Source organism: Melanotaenia boesemani, chromosome 23 (genome assembly GCF_017639745.1).
Source record: "Melanotaenia boesemani isolate fMelBoe1 chromosome 23, fMelBoe1.pri, whole genome shotgun sequence".
NCBI classification, from domain to species: Eukaryota; Metazoa; Chordata; class Actinopteri; order Atheriniformes; family Melanotaeniidae; genus Melanotaenia; species Melanotaenia boesemani.
This window is the reverse complement of record NC_055704.1, coordinates 25,241,390-25,258,241: the sequence shown is the minus strand read 5'-3', so window position 1 is coordinate 25,258,241 and position 16,852 is coordinate 25,241,390. Positions and strand designations below refer to the sequence as shown.

At 42.1% G+C, this 16,852-nt stretch overlaps 1 protein-coding gene across 11 annotated transcripts in view; it reads left to right on the top strand.

Annotated features, from left to right (window-relative positions):
- Positions 1–2,543: 2,543 nt before the first annotated feature.
- Positions 2,544–16,852, top strand: part of magi2a (membrane associated guanylate kinase, WW and PDZ domain containing 2a) — a 265,202-nt gene continuing 250,893 nt past the window's right edge. For 10 of the 11 annotated variants that reach the window (XR_006009256.1, XR_006009257.1, XR_006009258.1 and 7 more), the window contains exon 1: positions 2,544–3,014. Coding sequence is in view for 8 of the 11 variants with exons in the window: in XM_041977298.1 (XP_041833232.1) it covers positions 2,714–3,014 (301 nt within the window). In the remaining 3 variants the exon portion in view is untranslated. Of the gene's footprint in view, positions 3,015–11,024; positions 11,113–16,852 lie in introns of all 11 variants that reach the window. The other variant, XM_041977296.1, reaches the window with a different exon arrangement.

The following is a 16,852-nucleotide window of genomic DNA, read 5'->3' as shown; positions in this document are numbered from 1 at the left end:
AAGCATCCAGTTTTGATCTTCTGCCTTTTCACATGCATACAGAGATTCCTTCTGACTCTGAATACTTTTTAACATATACACTGTAGATGGCAATAACTTCATAATTTTATGTTGAGAAACATTTTTTAAGAAATTCTTCCACAGTTTTTATACCCAGCGTCTCAGATTGGTGAACCTCTGTTCACCTTTCCATCTGAGGGACTCTGCCTCTCTGAAATGCTCCTTTTTATACCCAGTCATGTTACTGACCTGTTGCCAATAAACCTGATTAGTTTGGAAATGCTCCTATTTATATATTTTCCTTCTGCCAGTTACGTTTCCAGCTTTTTTGTTGCATCTTCCATTTTTTAAGAGATGTAATCAAATTCAATATGAGCTCATATTTTCCATGAAATAATAAAATGTCTCAGTTTCAACATCCGATGTGTTGTTTATGTTTTATTGGGGGGAAAAATATGAATTTATAAGATTTGTAAATCATTACATCAGACTTTATATTTTACTCAACATCCCAACTTTTTTTTTAATTGTGGTTGAAGTTTTGTTTGGAGTCTTTTCTTTTTTATTTAAACAAGGTTGCAATAAATGCTTCTTTGTGCTAGAGAGGAACACAAACCCCCACAGGAAACACAAAAGATTTTAAAGGCTCTCAAAGAGGAAACAGAAAACTGTTACAGAACTGAAATGATCATTTATACTGTCTTTCCAGCAAGCAGCCTAATATCATTGCTGAAAAAGAGCCTGGCAGCTGTGACGAGGAGCCTCCATCACCCAGTGACGGAGGAAGTTTTAACGTTATCAATCCAGTCAAAGAAAAAAACACAACACATGCTTGTTTGAAGATGGATTATGCTTCATGTGCCATTTTTCCAGTTTAACAACAAAACAAGAACATTTCCCCCCAGATAGCTACTTCTTCTGGATCATATGTGAACTACTCCAGTCTATCATAAATGTACTTAGATCCCGCCTCAGTTTTAGTGGACGTTTGTATACCTAATAAAGCTCCTTGTCAAATAAGTGTCGTCTGCTGTGATTGAATGGTAAATGGTGCGTTTTTTATATAGCGCTTCACTGTACCTGGAATAATACCCAAAGCTCTTTACATTATTATTACATGATTGTTTAATGGCTCCCAAACTTTTTCTGCAGGGCCCCCTTTCCATCGACAATACTCAAGCCTTTAGTTTACTGGCCGTAACTGGTTAATTGTAGTTAAAACCATGTAGGTGGCAGAAGGAATCAGTTCCTCTGCTATAGTGTGAGCCGTTTTAAACCAGGAAACTCTGCAAACTGCTTCAGGAGAGCTTTTAATGAGTCAGACACTGCTTAGGTAGAAGAACTCTGCTCTGTACGATAGCTGAGTAGTTATTTCTTAAGTAATCCACAGACTTGTCTTTGTGTTCAGGAAGAAGTCACCAAGTGGTTTCATACTGTCAGATGCAAATATTTTGAGACATACTATACTGTGGTCTCACTTTATTACCCACCACTCACCATTACCATTACTTGACCATTAACTGGTCAAGCCTAGGCAGCTGTGGAGAGGAGCCTCCATCACCCAGTGACGTGCATGGTCATATTTTCCTGTCTTTTTTTTAGGTAGTTGAAATCTCATCATCGTTTGCCCATTGGTACTTTCACTAATTTGTCCATGTTTTGTCAGCAGTGCAAAAACCATAAGTTTTATTTGTCTTGCTGTGCCTCCCCTGTCCTAACTCTGGCCTCCCATGAGGGGCCCGCCCCCCAGATTGGGTACCACTGATTTAATTTCTGCCTGTGGTGAATCTGCCAGAGATTTATTACAATATTGTGAAAATTCATGAAATATTAAACAATAAAAATAAGTAGATGTTTAAGAATAACAAATATATTTTACAATATTATCCTCATGTTATATATCTGATTGCTATTAAAATAAAATTTATTTTAAAATGTATTTATTTATTATGAATAAAACTGCTCTCCGTACTATAACAGCTCTTTGATCGAACCAGTGGAAATACTTTTTTCTCTCCTTATGGAAATCTGGACTTGGGAAAACCCTTGTCTCTCTCCTCCTCCAGCCTTCACATCCGGGTCAGTTGAGTTGGTTGGAGCATTGTGTTGCTTTCAGATGTTACTCGTAAAACTGTAAACTGTGAAGTTTGACGTTGTGAACTCACTTCTTAGCCAGTACAAATCATTACATTTCTGACATAATTTCGAAATAAATCATTGTGTAAATTTGTACTAGTACAGTTTTAAGTAATGCGTGCCGTTTAAGATTTATTTAATTTATGTTAATCGTGTCTTCTCGAGTACTTTTCACAAATAAATCTTACATAAAGTTAGTTGCAAGTTGTTTCGGTAATAATATAGTAATGTTTGGTTGTTGTTTGGTGCTCCCATGCTTTCTTCAACCACTGAGCAAAGCATCGCATTGCTTCTGGACACACTTTTGCACCCTCGTCGTTGATGCACACTGATTTAGTCATCTCCGATTTTTCAGGTTGAACCTGAAGGCGTCACAAGTTGGGCAGCTCTTAGTTATCGCAAAGACAGACTGATGATCCAGCTGCTGTGCGCGCGAGTGTGTTCGCTGACATGCATACAACTGCCGTTTACCGTTGAAACTGGACGCATTACAGTGTTAGCCGTGGCATCGTTAGACTTTAACCGCGACTAAACTTCTTCCACACGTCCACTCATGTGATTTTCTCTTCTTCGAGCCATGTCCAAGAGCCTGAAGAAGAGGAAGAACCACTGGACCAACAAAGTCCACGAGAGTGCCCTTAACAGGAATGAGGAGGGGGAGCTGGGGCTGGAGTTGAAGGGCGGCGCAGAGAATGGACAGTTCCCGGTTATCGGCGAGCTTCTCCCGGGTAAAGCGGTGTGCCACAGCGGCAAACTCTGCCAGGATGAACTCCTTCTGGAAGTCAATGATACCCCAGTGGCTGGACTCACCACCAGGGACGTCCATGCTGTGGTCAAACACAGCAAAGACCCAGTCCGGCTCAAGTGTGTCAGACAAGGTGAGCCTTCTGAGCTTTCACAGCAACTTTTCTTGCATTTTAAACAGTTTTTGTCCTGACATTTTTTTAAACCGTTAGCTTTCAGACGCGCTCGTGCGTCTTGACAGCGCAGCTATTGTCTCACTGAACTGGTACTCTTCCCAAACCACGTAAAGAAATGTCTGTTTTTAAAATTATTATCATTGTTTGCTTTTGTTAACACACCCATATATTAATACTTGTTACACAACCGTTGCTGCAGAGGAGTGTGTTGGACGTGTTTTTTGTTGGTATTTGATTCGCAAAGCTTTTGTCTGGCTCAGCTGTAGTTAGGTTTTTAAGGGGGTGTGTTACAAATGTGGCATATACAAAGTACACATTCATGTAAACCTCATAATTCAGGCTCGCAGACAAAAACAAAGAAGAAACAAATCAAAGAATCTGGGTTAAACAACAGATATGAGAAAACTATGTACAGCCTCAGTTCCCAAAAAAGTTGGAAAGCTATATATAATGTAAATAAAAACTAAATGATAAGATTAGTAAATCACATCAATTCATGTTTTATTCCCACTAGAACATAAAAAACATATCAGATGTGAAGCTGAAACATTTTACTATTTCATGTAAAATATGAGCTCATAGTGAATCTGATGCAGCAGCACGTCTGTAAGAAGTAGTTCCAGGGTGATGTTCAGCATGGTGTAAAAAGTAGTTCCAGGGTGATGTTCAGCATGGTGTAAAAAGTAGTTCCAGGGCGACGTTCAGCATGGTGTAAAAAGTAGTTCCAGGGTGATGTTCAGCATGGTGTAAAAAGTAGTTCCAGGGTGATGTTCAGCATGGTGTAAAAAGTAGTTCCAGGGTGATGTTCAGCATGGTAGAAAAAGTAGTTCCAGGGTGATGTTCAGCATGGTGTAAAAAGTAGTTCCAGGGTGATGTTCAGCATGGTAGAAAAAGTAGTTCCAGGGTGATGTTCAGCATGGTGTAAAAAGTAGTTCCAGGGTGATGTTCAGCACAGTGTAAGAAGTAGTTCCAGGGTGATGTTCAGCATGGTGTAAAAAGTAGTTCCAGGGTGATGTTCAGCATGGTGTAAAAAGTAGTTCCAGGGTGACGTTCAGCATGGTGTAAAAAGTAGTTCCAGGGTGATGTTCAGCATGGTGTAAAAAGTAGTTCCAGGGTGATGTTCAGCATGGTGTAAAAAGTAGTTCCAGGGTGATGTTCAGCATGGTAGAAAAAGTAGTTCCAGGGTGATGTTCAGCATGGTGTAAAAAGTAGTTCCAGGGTGATGTTCAGCATGGTAGAAAAAGTAGTTCCAGGGTGATGTTCAGCATGGTGTAAAAAGTAGTTCCAGGGTGATGTTCAGCACGGTGTAAAAAGTAGTTCCAGGGTGATGTTCAGCATGGTGTAAAAAGTAGTTCCAGGGTGATGTTCAGCACGGTGTAAAAAGTAGTTCCAGGGTGATGTTCAGCATGGTAGAAAAAGTAGTTCCAGGGTGGTGTTCGGCACGGTGTAAAAAGTAGTTCCAGGGTGATGTTCAGCACGGTAGAAAAAGTAGTTACAGGGTGATGTTCAGCACGGTGTAAAAAGTAGTTCCAGGGTGATGTTCAGCACGGTAGAAAAAGTAGTTCCAGGGTGATGTTCAGCACGGTGTAAAAAGTAGTTCCAGGGTGATGTTCAGCACGGTAGAAAAAGTAGTTCCAGGGTGATGTTCAGCATGGTGTAAAAAGTAGTTCCAGGGTGATGTTCAGCACGGTAGAAAAAGTAGTTCCAGGGTGATGTTCAGCATGGTGTAAAAAGTAGTTCCAGGGTGATGTTCAGCATGGTGTAAAAAGTAGTTCCAGGGTGATGTTCAGCATGGTGTAAAAAGTAGTGCCAGGGTGATGTTCATCACAGTGTAAAAAGTAGTTCCAGGGTGATGTTCATCACAGTGTAAAAAGTAGTTCCAGGGTGATGTTCAGCACGGTAGAAAAAGTAGTTCCAGGGTGATGTTCAGCACAGTGTAAGAAGTAGTTCCAGGGTGATGTTCAGCATGGTGTAAAAAGTAGTTCCAGGGTGATGTTCAGCATGGTGTAAAAAGTAGTTCCAGGGTGACGTTCAGCATGGTGTAAAAAGTAGTTCCAGGGTGATGTTCAGCATGGTGTAAAAAGTAGTTCCAGGGTGATGTTCAGCATGGTGTAAAAAGTAGTTCCAGGGTGATGTTCAGCATGGTAGAAAAAGTAGTTCCAGGGTGATGTTCAGCATGGTGTAAAAAGTAGTTCCAGGGTGATGTTCAGCATGGTAGAAAAAGTAGTTCCAGGGTGATGTTCAGCATGGTGTAAAAAGTAGTTCCAGGGTGATGTTCAGCACGGTGTAAAAAGTAGTTCCAGGGTGATGTTCAGCATGGTGTAAAAAGTAGTTCCAGGGTGATGTTCAGCACGGTGTAAAAAGTAGTTCCAGGGTGATGTTCAGCATGGTAGAAAAAGTAGTTCCAGGGTGGTGTTCGGCACGGTGTAAAAAGTAGTTCCAGGGTGATGTTCAGCACGGTAGAAAAAGTAGTTACAGGGTGATGTTCAGCACGGTGTAAAAAGTAGTTCCAGGGTGATGTTCAGCACGGTAGAAAAAGTAGTTCCAGGGTGATGTTCAGCACGGTGTAAAAAGTAGTTCCAGGGTGATGTTCAGCACGGTAGAAAAAGTAGTTCCAGGGTGATGTTCAGCATGGTGTAAAAAGTAGTTCCAGGGTGATGTTCAGCACGGTAGAAAAAGTAGTTCCAGGGTGATGTTCAGCATGGTGTAAAAAGTAGTTCCAGGGTGATGTTCAGCATGGTGTAAAAAGTAGTTCCAGGGTGATGTTCAGCATGGTGTAAAAAGTAGTGCCAGGGTGATGTTCATCACAGTGTAAAAAGTAGTTCCAGGGTGATGTTCATCACAGTGTAAAAAGTAGTTCCAGGGTGATGTTCAGCACGGTAGAAAAAGTAGTTCCAGGGTGATGATCAGCATAGTAGAAAAGGTAGTTCCAGGGTGATGTTCATCATGGTGTAAAAAGTAGTTCCAGGGTGATGTTCAGCACGGTGTAAAAAGTAGTTTCAGGGTGATGTTCAGGACAGTAGAAAAAGTAGTTCCAGGGTGATGTTCAGCATGGTGTAAAAAGTAGTTCCAGGGTGATGTTCAGCACGGTGTGAAAAGTAGTTTCAGGGTGATGTTCAGGACAGTAGAAAAAGTAGTTCCAGGGTGATGTTCAGCACGGTGTAAAAAGTAGTTTCAGGGTGATGTTCAGGACAGTAGAAAAAGTAGTTCCAGGGTGATGTTCAGCATGGTGTAAAAAGTAGTTACAGGGTGATGTTCAGCACGGTGTAAAAAGTAGTTCCAGGGTGATGTTCAGCATGGTATAAAAAGTAATTCCAGGGTGATATTCAGCCCGGTAGAAAAAGTAGTTCCAGGGTGATGTTCAGCATGGTGTAAAAAGTAGTTCCAGGGTGATATTCAGCATGGTATAAAAAGTAGTTCCAGGGTGATGTTCAGGACAGTAGAAAAAGTAGTTCCAGGGTGATGTTCAGCATGGTGTAAAAAGTAGTTTCAGGGTGATGTTCAGGACAGTAGAAAAAGTAGTTCCAGGGTGATGTTCAGCATGGTGTAAAAAGTAGTTCCAGGGTGATGTTCAGCATGGTGTAAAAAGTAGTTCCAGGGTGGTGTTCAGCATGGTATAAAAAGTAATTCCAGGGTGATATTCAGCCCGGTAGAAAAAGTAGTTCCAGGGTGATGTTCAGCATGGTGTAAAAAGTAGTTCCAGGGTGATATTCAGCATGGTATAAAAAGTAGTTCCAGGGTGATGTTCAGGACAGTAGAAAAAGTAGTTCCAGGGTGATGTTCAGCATGGTGTAAAAAGTAGTTTCAGGGTGATGTTCAGCATGGTGTAAAAAGTAGTTTCAGGGTGATGTTCAGGACAGTAGAAAAAGTAGTTCCAGGGTGATGTTCAGCACGGTGTAAAAAGTAGTTCCAGGGTGATGTTCAGCATGGTATAAAAAGTAATTCCAGGGTGATATTCAGCCCGGTAGAAAAAGTAGTTCCAGGGTGATGTTCAGCATGGTGTAAAAAGTAGTTCCAGGGTGATATTCAGCATGGTATAAAAAGTAGTTCCAGGGTGATGTTCAGGACAGTAGAAAAAGTAGTTCCAGGGTGATGTTCAGCATGGTGTAAAAAGTAGTTTCAGGGTGATGTTCAGGACAGTAGAAAAAGTAGTTCCAGGGTGATGTTCAGCATGGTGTAAAAAGTAGTTCCAGGGTGATGTTCAGCATGGTGTAAAAAGTAGTTCCAGCGTGGTGTTCAGCATGGTGTAGCATCTCTCCTTCTAACATGTCTGGAAACGTCTGGGAAGTGAGGAGACCAGTTGCTGGAGTTTTAGGAGAGGAATGTTGTCCCATTCTGGTCTGATGCAGGATTCTAGCTGCTCTACAGTCCTGGACCTTGGTTGCTGGATTTCTGCTTCCATGATGATCCAGATGTTGTGTACTGGTGAAAGGTCTGGACTGCAGGCAGGCCAGTTCAGCAGCCGGACTCTTCTCCTGTGAAGCCATGCTGCTGTGATGGATGCAGGACGTGGTTTAGCATCGTCTTGCTGAAATCTGCAAGGCCTTCCCTGAAAGAGACGTTGTCTGGATGGGAGCAGATGTTGCTCTAAAACCTCCATGTACTCTTCAGCATTGATGGAGCTTCACAGATGTGGAAGCTGCCCACGCCATAGACACTAATGCAGCCCCATCCCATCAGAGATGCAGCTTTTCACCTGTCCACTGATAACAAGCTGGATGCTCCCTCTCCTCTTTAGTCTGCAGGACACGCCGTCCATGCTTTCCACAAACTAGTTCACATCTTCATCCAGGTTTCAGACCATTTTATATGTTCACATCTGGCTTCTTCTTTGCATGATGGAGCTTTAACCTGCATTTGTGGATTTCTGGGGAATAAGGTTAGAAAAAAAAAATCGAGATCAGTTATAGGCATCTCGCCCAGCACTAACTGAACTCGGACTTTTGATAAACTGCTGGATCTGGCTGATTGACAGGAAACAAGATAGCTGAGGAGTATGGCAAAAGAAGCTGGTTAGATTACACAAAAAAACGAAACAACAAAAGTTCCTTTATTTCTATGGCATAGTCACAGTAAGCTTTAAATACACCAGCGTGTTTCAGTCCACTGGCCTTCGTCAGGGAGGCTGGTTGTTTCTTAGCAGCTGTGTTAAAGAATTGTGCAACCTGATAATAAAGTTTTGTTTGGTGCATGTTGTTTTCAGGATGATTCATCTTCCCACAGAACTATTTTTTCTTCAGGTCAGGTAACGTGTCCAGCAAACTCTGGATTTCAGTGGAAATGTATAGTTTTCCTCTAGTTTTACTGAAAACACGAACATTGCCATTAGTTATAATAATTTTATTCTAATATTTTCCTTTGTTTTACAAAGGCAGAATATTTAGCTGTTAAATAGTTTTGTTACGTGTCAGTGGTACTTTTTCATTTATTTGTTTAGTTGTTTGGATCTCCATTAGCCTCCACAACAGTGGTTGCTAATCTTCCTGGGGTCCAAAATCAGCATACAAAATTACAATTTATTAAAGCATATATAAAATCAGTCAAAGACAGCAATAAAAAACTGTGATAAGACACATTTAAACAGTCTGCCAGAATACAAAAATACTAATTACTCCAGTATAATAGTGACAATAAATATAATTAATAGTTTGTCTCTAAGAATCTCTGCTTTATAGTTTTCTTAAAACTTGATAAATTTTTGATTTGTCTAACACTGGATGGGAGTAAATTCCATTCTACAGTCGCCCTGTACAGGATAGTTTTCTTCATGAAATTACATGTTGGGCTTGGAACTCTGACTATGCTGTTGCTGACTTGGCGTGTCACATGCTCATGACATTAACCACTGAATAATAATTTTTCTTTAAAATGATTCTGTGTGTTATTTGCCAAGACTTTGTACACAACAACAGAAGACTATATTTTACTTTTGCCTCCACAGTTAGCCAGGACAGTTGTTATGCGTCTTCTGCACATTAGTGCGACATGTAAAACCACTCTGGCTGCTCTGTTCTGTACGACTTGAGTTTTTGTAGATGTTTCTGGGCTGCACTGGACCAGACTACTAGACAATACTGTAAATGAGATAAAACAAGACTTTGGACAACATTTTTCAATATCAGTTGAACAATATGCAGAGCATTTCTTGCCATAGTGATACCGCTGCCATCGTACTGACAGCGTGGTTTATCTGATCAGACCAAGTCGATTGGTTATCTAATCTGATGCCCAGCAGTTTGAATTTGGTGACCTGCTCATCCAAGGCACCCTCTATATGCAAATTAAGTGAGGCGATATTTGGCAACATATATCTATTGGAAAATTTCATACACAGTTTTGGTAATGTTGGGTATCGGTCTATTCATTTTCACCCAGTCCACTACTGTGTTTAACTCATGCTGTAGACTCCAGTTCAGGTACCATAGATGTCGCAGTGAAAAGAGTGACATCATCAGCATAGATAACAACACTAGCCTGTTTCACAACATGAGGTAGATCATTTATAAAAATTGAAAATAAAAGTGGACCCAAATAGCTTCCTTGTGATAGGCCACATGATATTGTTATACTGTTAGAAAGACTACCATTTTAAGAAAGGAAATAATTTCAACCAAAACAAGAAGCATGATCATTATATTATATTATAAGTTTTATATTAATTTCCATTAACACCTGATCATTATTTTAATGTAATAAGTTCTTATCCTCTTCCTTACCCTCCCATCTCCCCTGGGTGGGCTGGCTGGGTTCATCTCCAGCTCGGGTCCTCTACCAGAGTCCTGGGAGCTTGAGGGTCCTCAAGTATTTAGCTGTTCCTAAGACTGCTCTCTTCTGGATGGAGATGTCTGATGGTTCTTCAGGTATCTGCTGTAGCCACTTCTCCAGCGTAGGGGACACGGCCCCCAGTGCTCCCATGACCACTGGTACTACTGCTGCCCTCACCTTCCAGGTTTTCTCCAGCTCTCCCTTGAGTCCTTGGTATTTCTCCAGGTTCTCGTGTTCCTTTTTCCTCATATTTCCATGGTTGGGGTTGGTTACATCCATCACTACGGCTTTCCTTTACTGCTTATCCATGATCACAATGTCTGATTGGTTGGCCACCAGCATGTAGTTGGTCTTTATCTGGAAGTCCCACAGGATCTTCACAGGAGCCCTCTCATTCTCCACCACCTTGGGAGGTGCTTCATATTGTGACCCAGGGGTCTCCAGTCCATATTCGGCACAGATGTTTCTGTTTCAGACACCTCTTTGCACAGCCTGCACGTGGAACTCTGCCTGGTGTGGTAGATGTGGGACCCTGCCTGGTGTGGTAGATGTGGGACCCTGCCTGGTGTGGTCGATCTGGGGTCCTGCCTGGTGTGGTCGATCTGGGGTCCTGCCTGGTGTGGTTGATCTGGGTCCCTGCCTGGTGTGGTAGATCTGGGGTCCTGCCTGGTGTGGTAGATCTGGGACCCTGCCTAGTGTGGTAGATCTGGCACTCTGCCTGGTGTGGTAGATCTGGCGCTCTGTCTGGTGTGGTAGATCTGGCGCTCTGTCTGGTGTGGTAGATCTGGGGTCCTGCCTGGTGTGGTAGATCTGTGGTAGATCTGGGACCCTGCCTGGTGTGGTAGATCTGTGGTAGATCTGGCTCCCTGCCTGGTGTGGTAGATCTGGGTCCCTGCCTGGTGTGGTAGATCTGGGGTCCTGCCTGGTGTGGTAGATCTGGGACCCTGCCTAGTGTGGTAGATCTGGCACTCTGCCTGGTGTGGTAGATCTGGCGCTCTGTCTGGTGTGGTAGATCTGGGGTCCTGCCTGGTGTGGTAGATCTGTGGTAGATCTGGGACCCTGCCTGGTGTGGTAGATCTGTGGTAGATCTGGCTCCCTGCCTGGTGTGGTAGATCTGGGCCTCCATTGCCCTGGTACTCAAGGCTTGCTCCTGTGCTGCCATGATTAGCGCCGCAGTGCTGTCCTTTGTTGAAATGTCTCCAGACTCATTTTTTTCTAGATCACACCGGGCAGAACAAAGCTGCTAGTCTGAGACAAACTAGAGCTACTGGGACCTGGAGGAAAGATGCTGGTCTGTATTACCACACACACACACTGGCTGCCTCTCTCTCTCTCTCTCTCTCTCGATCGATCATTAAAAATTGACATTATTAAAGTGAATAAATTAATATTTGTGTTATATAATCGAGATCTCAATTTCAAACAAAATAATTGAGATTATTATTATTTTTGCCATAATCGAGCAGCCCTACTTTCTGGTAATCAATCCAGACAGTAACAAGTAGGTCTGTCTGGTTTTACAGTCTCGGCCAACAGTTCTATCAACCAGCAACTGGTGTTTGGCTCCTCTGGTACCTTCACCAACACCTTTCCGTCTCTCTGTCATGTATGATCCATGTGCCCTCTCATCTCAGCCGCTATGATGCCTGACAGGAGCTTCCATGTTGTAGAGAGACAGGTTATCAGTAGTTGGATGGGACTGTTCCCTTCTGGGGATCTTTCACTATAAGGACTGTCTGTCCCTTGGTCAGCCATTCAGGGTGGGCCCCATCCTTCAGCGGTTGGTTCATTTGTGCTGCTAGGTACTCATGGAGTTAAGTTAGCCTCTTTAACCAGTAGGTGTGGATCATGTCCGGGCCAGGTGCTGACCAGTTCTTCATACCTGAGATTCCTTCCTGGATATCTGTAGGAGTTGATGTTAAGCCCCCCTGGCCTACTGTCCTGGCTCCCCCTTGCTGTAGCATTAGCGTGTTGCATCTCTTCAGGCTCTAACTGTGATAGCAGTTGCTGACAGGGCGACCATGCACTCATGATGCAGTGGTTAGACAGTAGCGTTAAGGGTATCACATAAGGACAAAACTGGAAGGTGTTAAGATGTGCCCCGTTGAAATATCCCTGTGGGATTAAAAAAAAAAAAAAAAAATATATATATATATATATATATATATATATATATATATATATATATATATATATATATATATATATATATAAATGAATGTACCATGTTGTAGACTCTCAAGCAGAACAGCTGGAGCTGCTAGTTAAAGTACCTAAAATGGCACTTTAACTTTAGGTCTGTTCATTTTGAGCAGGGACATTTTCTATTTCTTTTTCTACTTTTGGAATCTAATTTGTTCTATAGTGAGAGGAGTAAATGAGATTTCTAGGGGATGTTGCATGAATATTAGAGCAAATCTATTGTCCCTATTTCAACATTATGGTGGTGTAAAAAAAAAGAAAATTACTGTAAAGTCTGATGAGGCTGCTGAAGCTTCTTTAGGAATAAAGCAGATGAGTTTCTGAGTCACCTCGGATGTCTTGACTGGATGCTGTGGCTGCTCTGGAGGCATATGAGGCTGTGACTTAGCCATCCACAGGCTCTATGGTGGTCAGGTACATTTACGTCATTCATTTGGAAACCTGGATGCTGAGCTCTCATGTGGTGCCCGTCTGTGTTGCGTTGTGTGCTGGAAACAAGATCTGCAGGATCTCGTTTAGGGGTGAAAAATCAGCAAAACCCCGTAAGAAGCTTTGGATCAAAGTCTGAGCTGGTGTGGATATGCTTGTCCGTGTGTGTGTTCAGCGTTACAACAGGGATTTAATCAAAAAGCAGCCGAGCATTTACCAATTAATGCAACTTTGTTTTTCCATGAAATATTAATATGTTCCAGCTCCAGCTGAAATGATTGATATTCTCCCACAGCTCCGTTCAATAGGGTTGTTTACAGTTTTAAGTTGTTTTTAATACGACTGATATGTACATTAAGTAAATATTATGGAGGAATAACACTTTTCAGGTCTCTTGCAGTTCAAGTAGAGATGTTTTTCTTCCAAACTGTGGTGTGTTGACTCTTCCCAGATTTCTTTTTGAGAAGAATCACAGTTCACACGTTAGCAATCAGCTGGTACGAGATCGTAATTAAACAAAAGCGCTCGATTTATATTTTCTATTTTCCAGCTGGTTTGTGTGTGTGTTTGAGTGGATGGATTGCTGCAGCTTACCTTCATTTCATTACTGGGTCTGATGACGGGTTGTGTGATGGTGACGTTTCAGTTTTTTTCTTCTCCTCTAACATATTTAACCATGAAGTTATTTATATAACCCAACCCATGAAAAGGCATCACTTACCTGTCTTGTTACAGGAGCTGGACTTGTCAAAAGATCCGTCTGTGTTTGCTGATTTTTTATCGAACTGAATATTTAAAGACCACGGTCCTCAGCTAGGAAAAAGGTGGCGTGTCCCCTCCGGGTCAGGATGAGATCCTGTCCCAAGTGGAGTTTAAATACCTTAGACTCCTGTTTATGAGTGAGAGATGAATGAAGTGAGAGATGGACAAGCGGACGTTCCCATCCTCGCCTACGGTCACCAGCTGTACCGGCAGAAGGGATACAAGTGGCTGAAATCAGTTTCCTGCGCTGTGTTTCTGGACTCTCCCTTAGAAGCAGGGTGAGAAGCTTGGTCATCCAGGAGAAGTTCAGAGTTTTGGTGCCCTTTATGTGCAGTGTACAGTCGGCTCGCTTGTTTCATACTTCACGAGAAACTTTGTCCGTGGCAGGGTGCGCTTGTTCACGCCGTGCTGCATACTGTCTCACTGCCTCGACCAGCCGTTCATTAAAACGATCCGATGTTGACGTTTTCCCATCAGCGGACAAACAGAGATGTTTTCCGCTTCACATTTCCGGCCAATCATGCGACGGCTCTGGGACGTCCACAAGAAAAAGTTCTGCTGAGCTGATGTGTCGAGAACAAGCTGTAAGAACTCCAAAAACAGGATCATCAGAGCAAAATCATGTCATGTTGTTCCTGCAGCTTTGAGAACACGGAAGAAATTCTGTTTTCACTGAGCATGTAAGAAGCTGCAGACCCAGGACACCCCGGAGAGCCAACCCCAGATGAGCTGGAAGAACGACAGAGAAGTCCGGGCTTCGCCGTTTAACCTGAGCTCAGATAAGCCGCAGAAAATGGATGGATGGCTAAAACTCAAAAGAAAGTTCAATTATTTCAGTGCAAGTAAAATAAAAATGATCAAGAGAAAGTAAAAATGAGCAGCTTTACACAGCAGCCCTCTCTAAGTTAGTTATTTTACTAAGTCTGATTCCCTTCTGACATCTGAAGAATTCTTTGAGGCCTGCTATCTGTTCATTTAGTAATTAATTCATTCAGGAGAAACTCCACCATGCTGATCAGGACTGAATCTAGTCAGCAACAGAAAAAATATATTGACTTTGTGTTTCGTGGGAGAAATGGATTCAAATGTTTGCGTTGCAGTGTTTTTGACTGGGCCTCATTTTCCACTTCAAACAGCATCTCTTTCTAACGGACGACACGCCGTGCGTGTTTAGTGCCGTCAGTATGTTTTTTACAGTGAGCAGTCAGGCGTGAATCCATGCTGTCCGTTTGTAAAGATCCTGGTCTGTTGTCTTCAGTGATGCACATAGAAACCTGAGATTTTACCCTCACTGGTGAGTTGTCCCTGACCAGCATGGGCTCAACCGGCTTGGAAACTCAGCTGAGGTCGTCCCCCAAAAATGTACGATACACTGTTATTACTTACAGTGGAAAACCCCCAGAAATGTACCCGAGTCAGAAAGATGGCATGGTTCAGTAGTTTTGCACTTTAAGGCACTTTCCTCTTGGCTTTTGTGTTCAGATCTGGTGAGAACATCCATGTCGGTCAGAACTAATGACCCATCCAGATTATCTAGAAATGTGACTTCACAGATTGGTCTTTAGCTGCTGCTCAGCCACAGTGCAGACGACAGAGTTACTGGGTGTTTGTGGAAAACTGCAGAGAAAGTGCAAGTCATTAGTCTTCCAGTTGTCCTCAGAGCTCAGAATTCCGAGGAATATTTGCCCGGAATGATGAAGTGATCTTGTTTTTCCGAGCAGCGACTGGTAAGTTTCAGAGGACCCCGAGATTCTAGATTTAAAGATGGCTGCGCCCCGTACCGCTTGAAGTCTGTTGTTGTTCGGGCTGGGCAATATATCGAGATTTTCAAATATATCGAGACTTTATCAGACGCAATATAGAAGGAGGGAATATCGTTTATATCTAGATAGCTTGTTTTGAGTTAAAAGCATCTTTTCTTTTGCATTTCGTACTGCTGTATTTTTGTTGTGGTCATTGAAAAGTATTTTTCATTCATTTTGTTTTAGGAGCATTTAATTTAATATAAAGCTACTTTAATTTCAGTCAGATGTTTTAATGCACACGTGCTGCTGATCCTTAATTAAACTGTTTTTTAGCTCTGAAGGCTGTAAATTAGAGCTGTGTCTTTGGTTACTTGACAAAAAATATATAAATCGAGATATATATCGTATATCGTGATTCAGGTAAAAATTATGGAGATATAAGATTTGGTTCATATCACCCAGCCCTTGTTGTTGTTTTTATTAAAATGCTTTATAATATATTTTGTGTGTGTTAATTTTCTGGTGAGTTATTGTTATTGATAACTACGTTGTTACTGCGCTTTTTTGTGTGAAAAATCACATCAATATGAGCAGTTTATTAATTATCAGTTGGCTGCTGTTCTCATGGTGCACGTTTGGGATTTTCTGGTGTTGTACAGCATTCGTAGATGCTTACAAACTGGCTGTTATGGAGGCAGTTGGTGCAACCGGAACGCCAACTACCTGGAAAGGACGTCACTTACTCGGAGACAGCTGGAATGCACCATTACTCTCGCCTCATATTCTCGGCTGCTGCACCCATGGGGGTGTGAAGCCATGAGACGGGTGAAGACTAGGTAGGCTATGTGTTTAAATTAAACGTCAGCTGTGACTCATAAATGACTGAAACACTGAGATTAAATAAAACACAGACAGAAAACTGTCTTAACTCGTGAAACACCCCAATGAAGTAAATAAAAACGGTTTCAATGAGCAGAGTCGCTCTAAATATTTATAAAGTTCAGCTCTCCGATAATAAGCCAACAATAAAAAAAAAACCTACGAAGAATATTGGCTCAATTTTAAGCTTGAGTACGACTAAAAAATGGTAACAGTGGTGGTAGATTCAGCTGGTTCACCAGCGCCTCCGTGATGATGTGAAGAGTGTTTCCATCTCCAGCTTTTTGGGAGGGTGTTAAAAAAAAACAAAAAAAACAGGATTTCTGGCTGATTTTCAATCTTCACATTGTCCGATGTGTGTTCTCTGCTGGTTGGAGTGTGCACACCTGCACATGCACACGCGTGTCTGTGTGTGTGTGTGTGTGTGTGTGTGTGTGTGTGTGTGTGTGTGTGTGTGTGTGTGTGTGGCATCAGGGGTGAGAGAGAAGTGAGGAGCTGTGGTGTAAATGAGATAAAAACATCAGGATAAAAAATGAACCGGTCGTTTAACCACACGCTGCATCATGCAGTAGGAACCTCTGGTGCTGTATTTTGCCATCTTGACCACATTTTACTGATAAATATGTTTAATATAAACAACATTTTTCAGAATATGCCTGAAGGAAAAATGTCAGCATGAATTAGAAGTTTAGAAGAATAAAGTCTCCTAAATCCCTTCCTTTAAAGTAAAGCAGCAGTTTGACATTTCTCTAGGCTGAAACGTTCATTACCAAAACCATCAGTAGAAATGTTGAGATGGAAGGAAAGTATTTGGTTTAAGGTAAACTAATTTGATTGACAAGTTAGTGCCGTTTCCTGTGAGCTTTGCATTGTGACCTTTACCTGAGTTAATGTAGAGCATTTTACAACGAAGCCGGAGAAAATGAATTGAATTATTTTAGTTTCTTCGGGAGACTGATTAATTGATTTCTGCCTTCGAAATGCCGCCAGCAGACCCACTGCTGTTTCACCAGC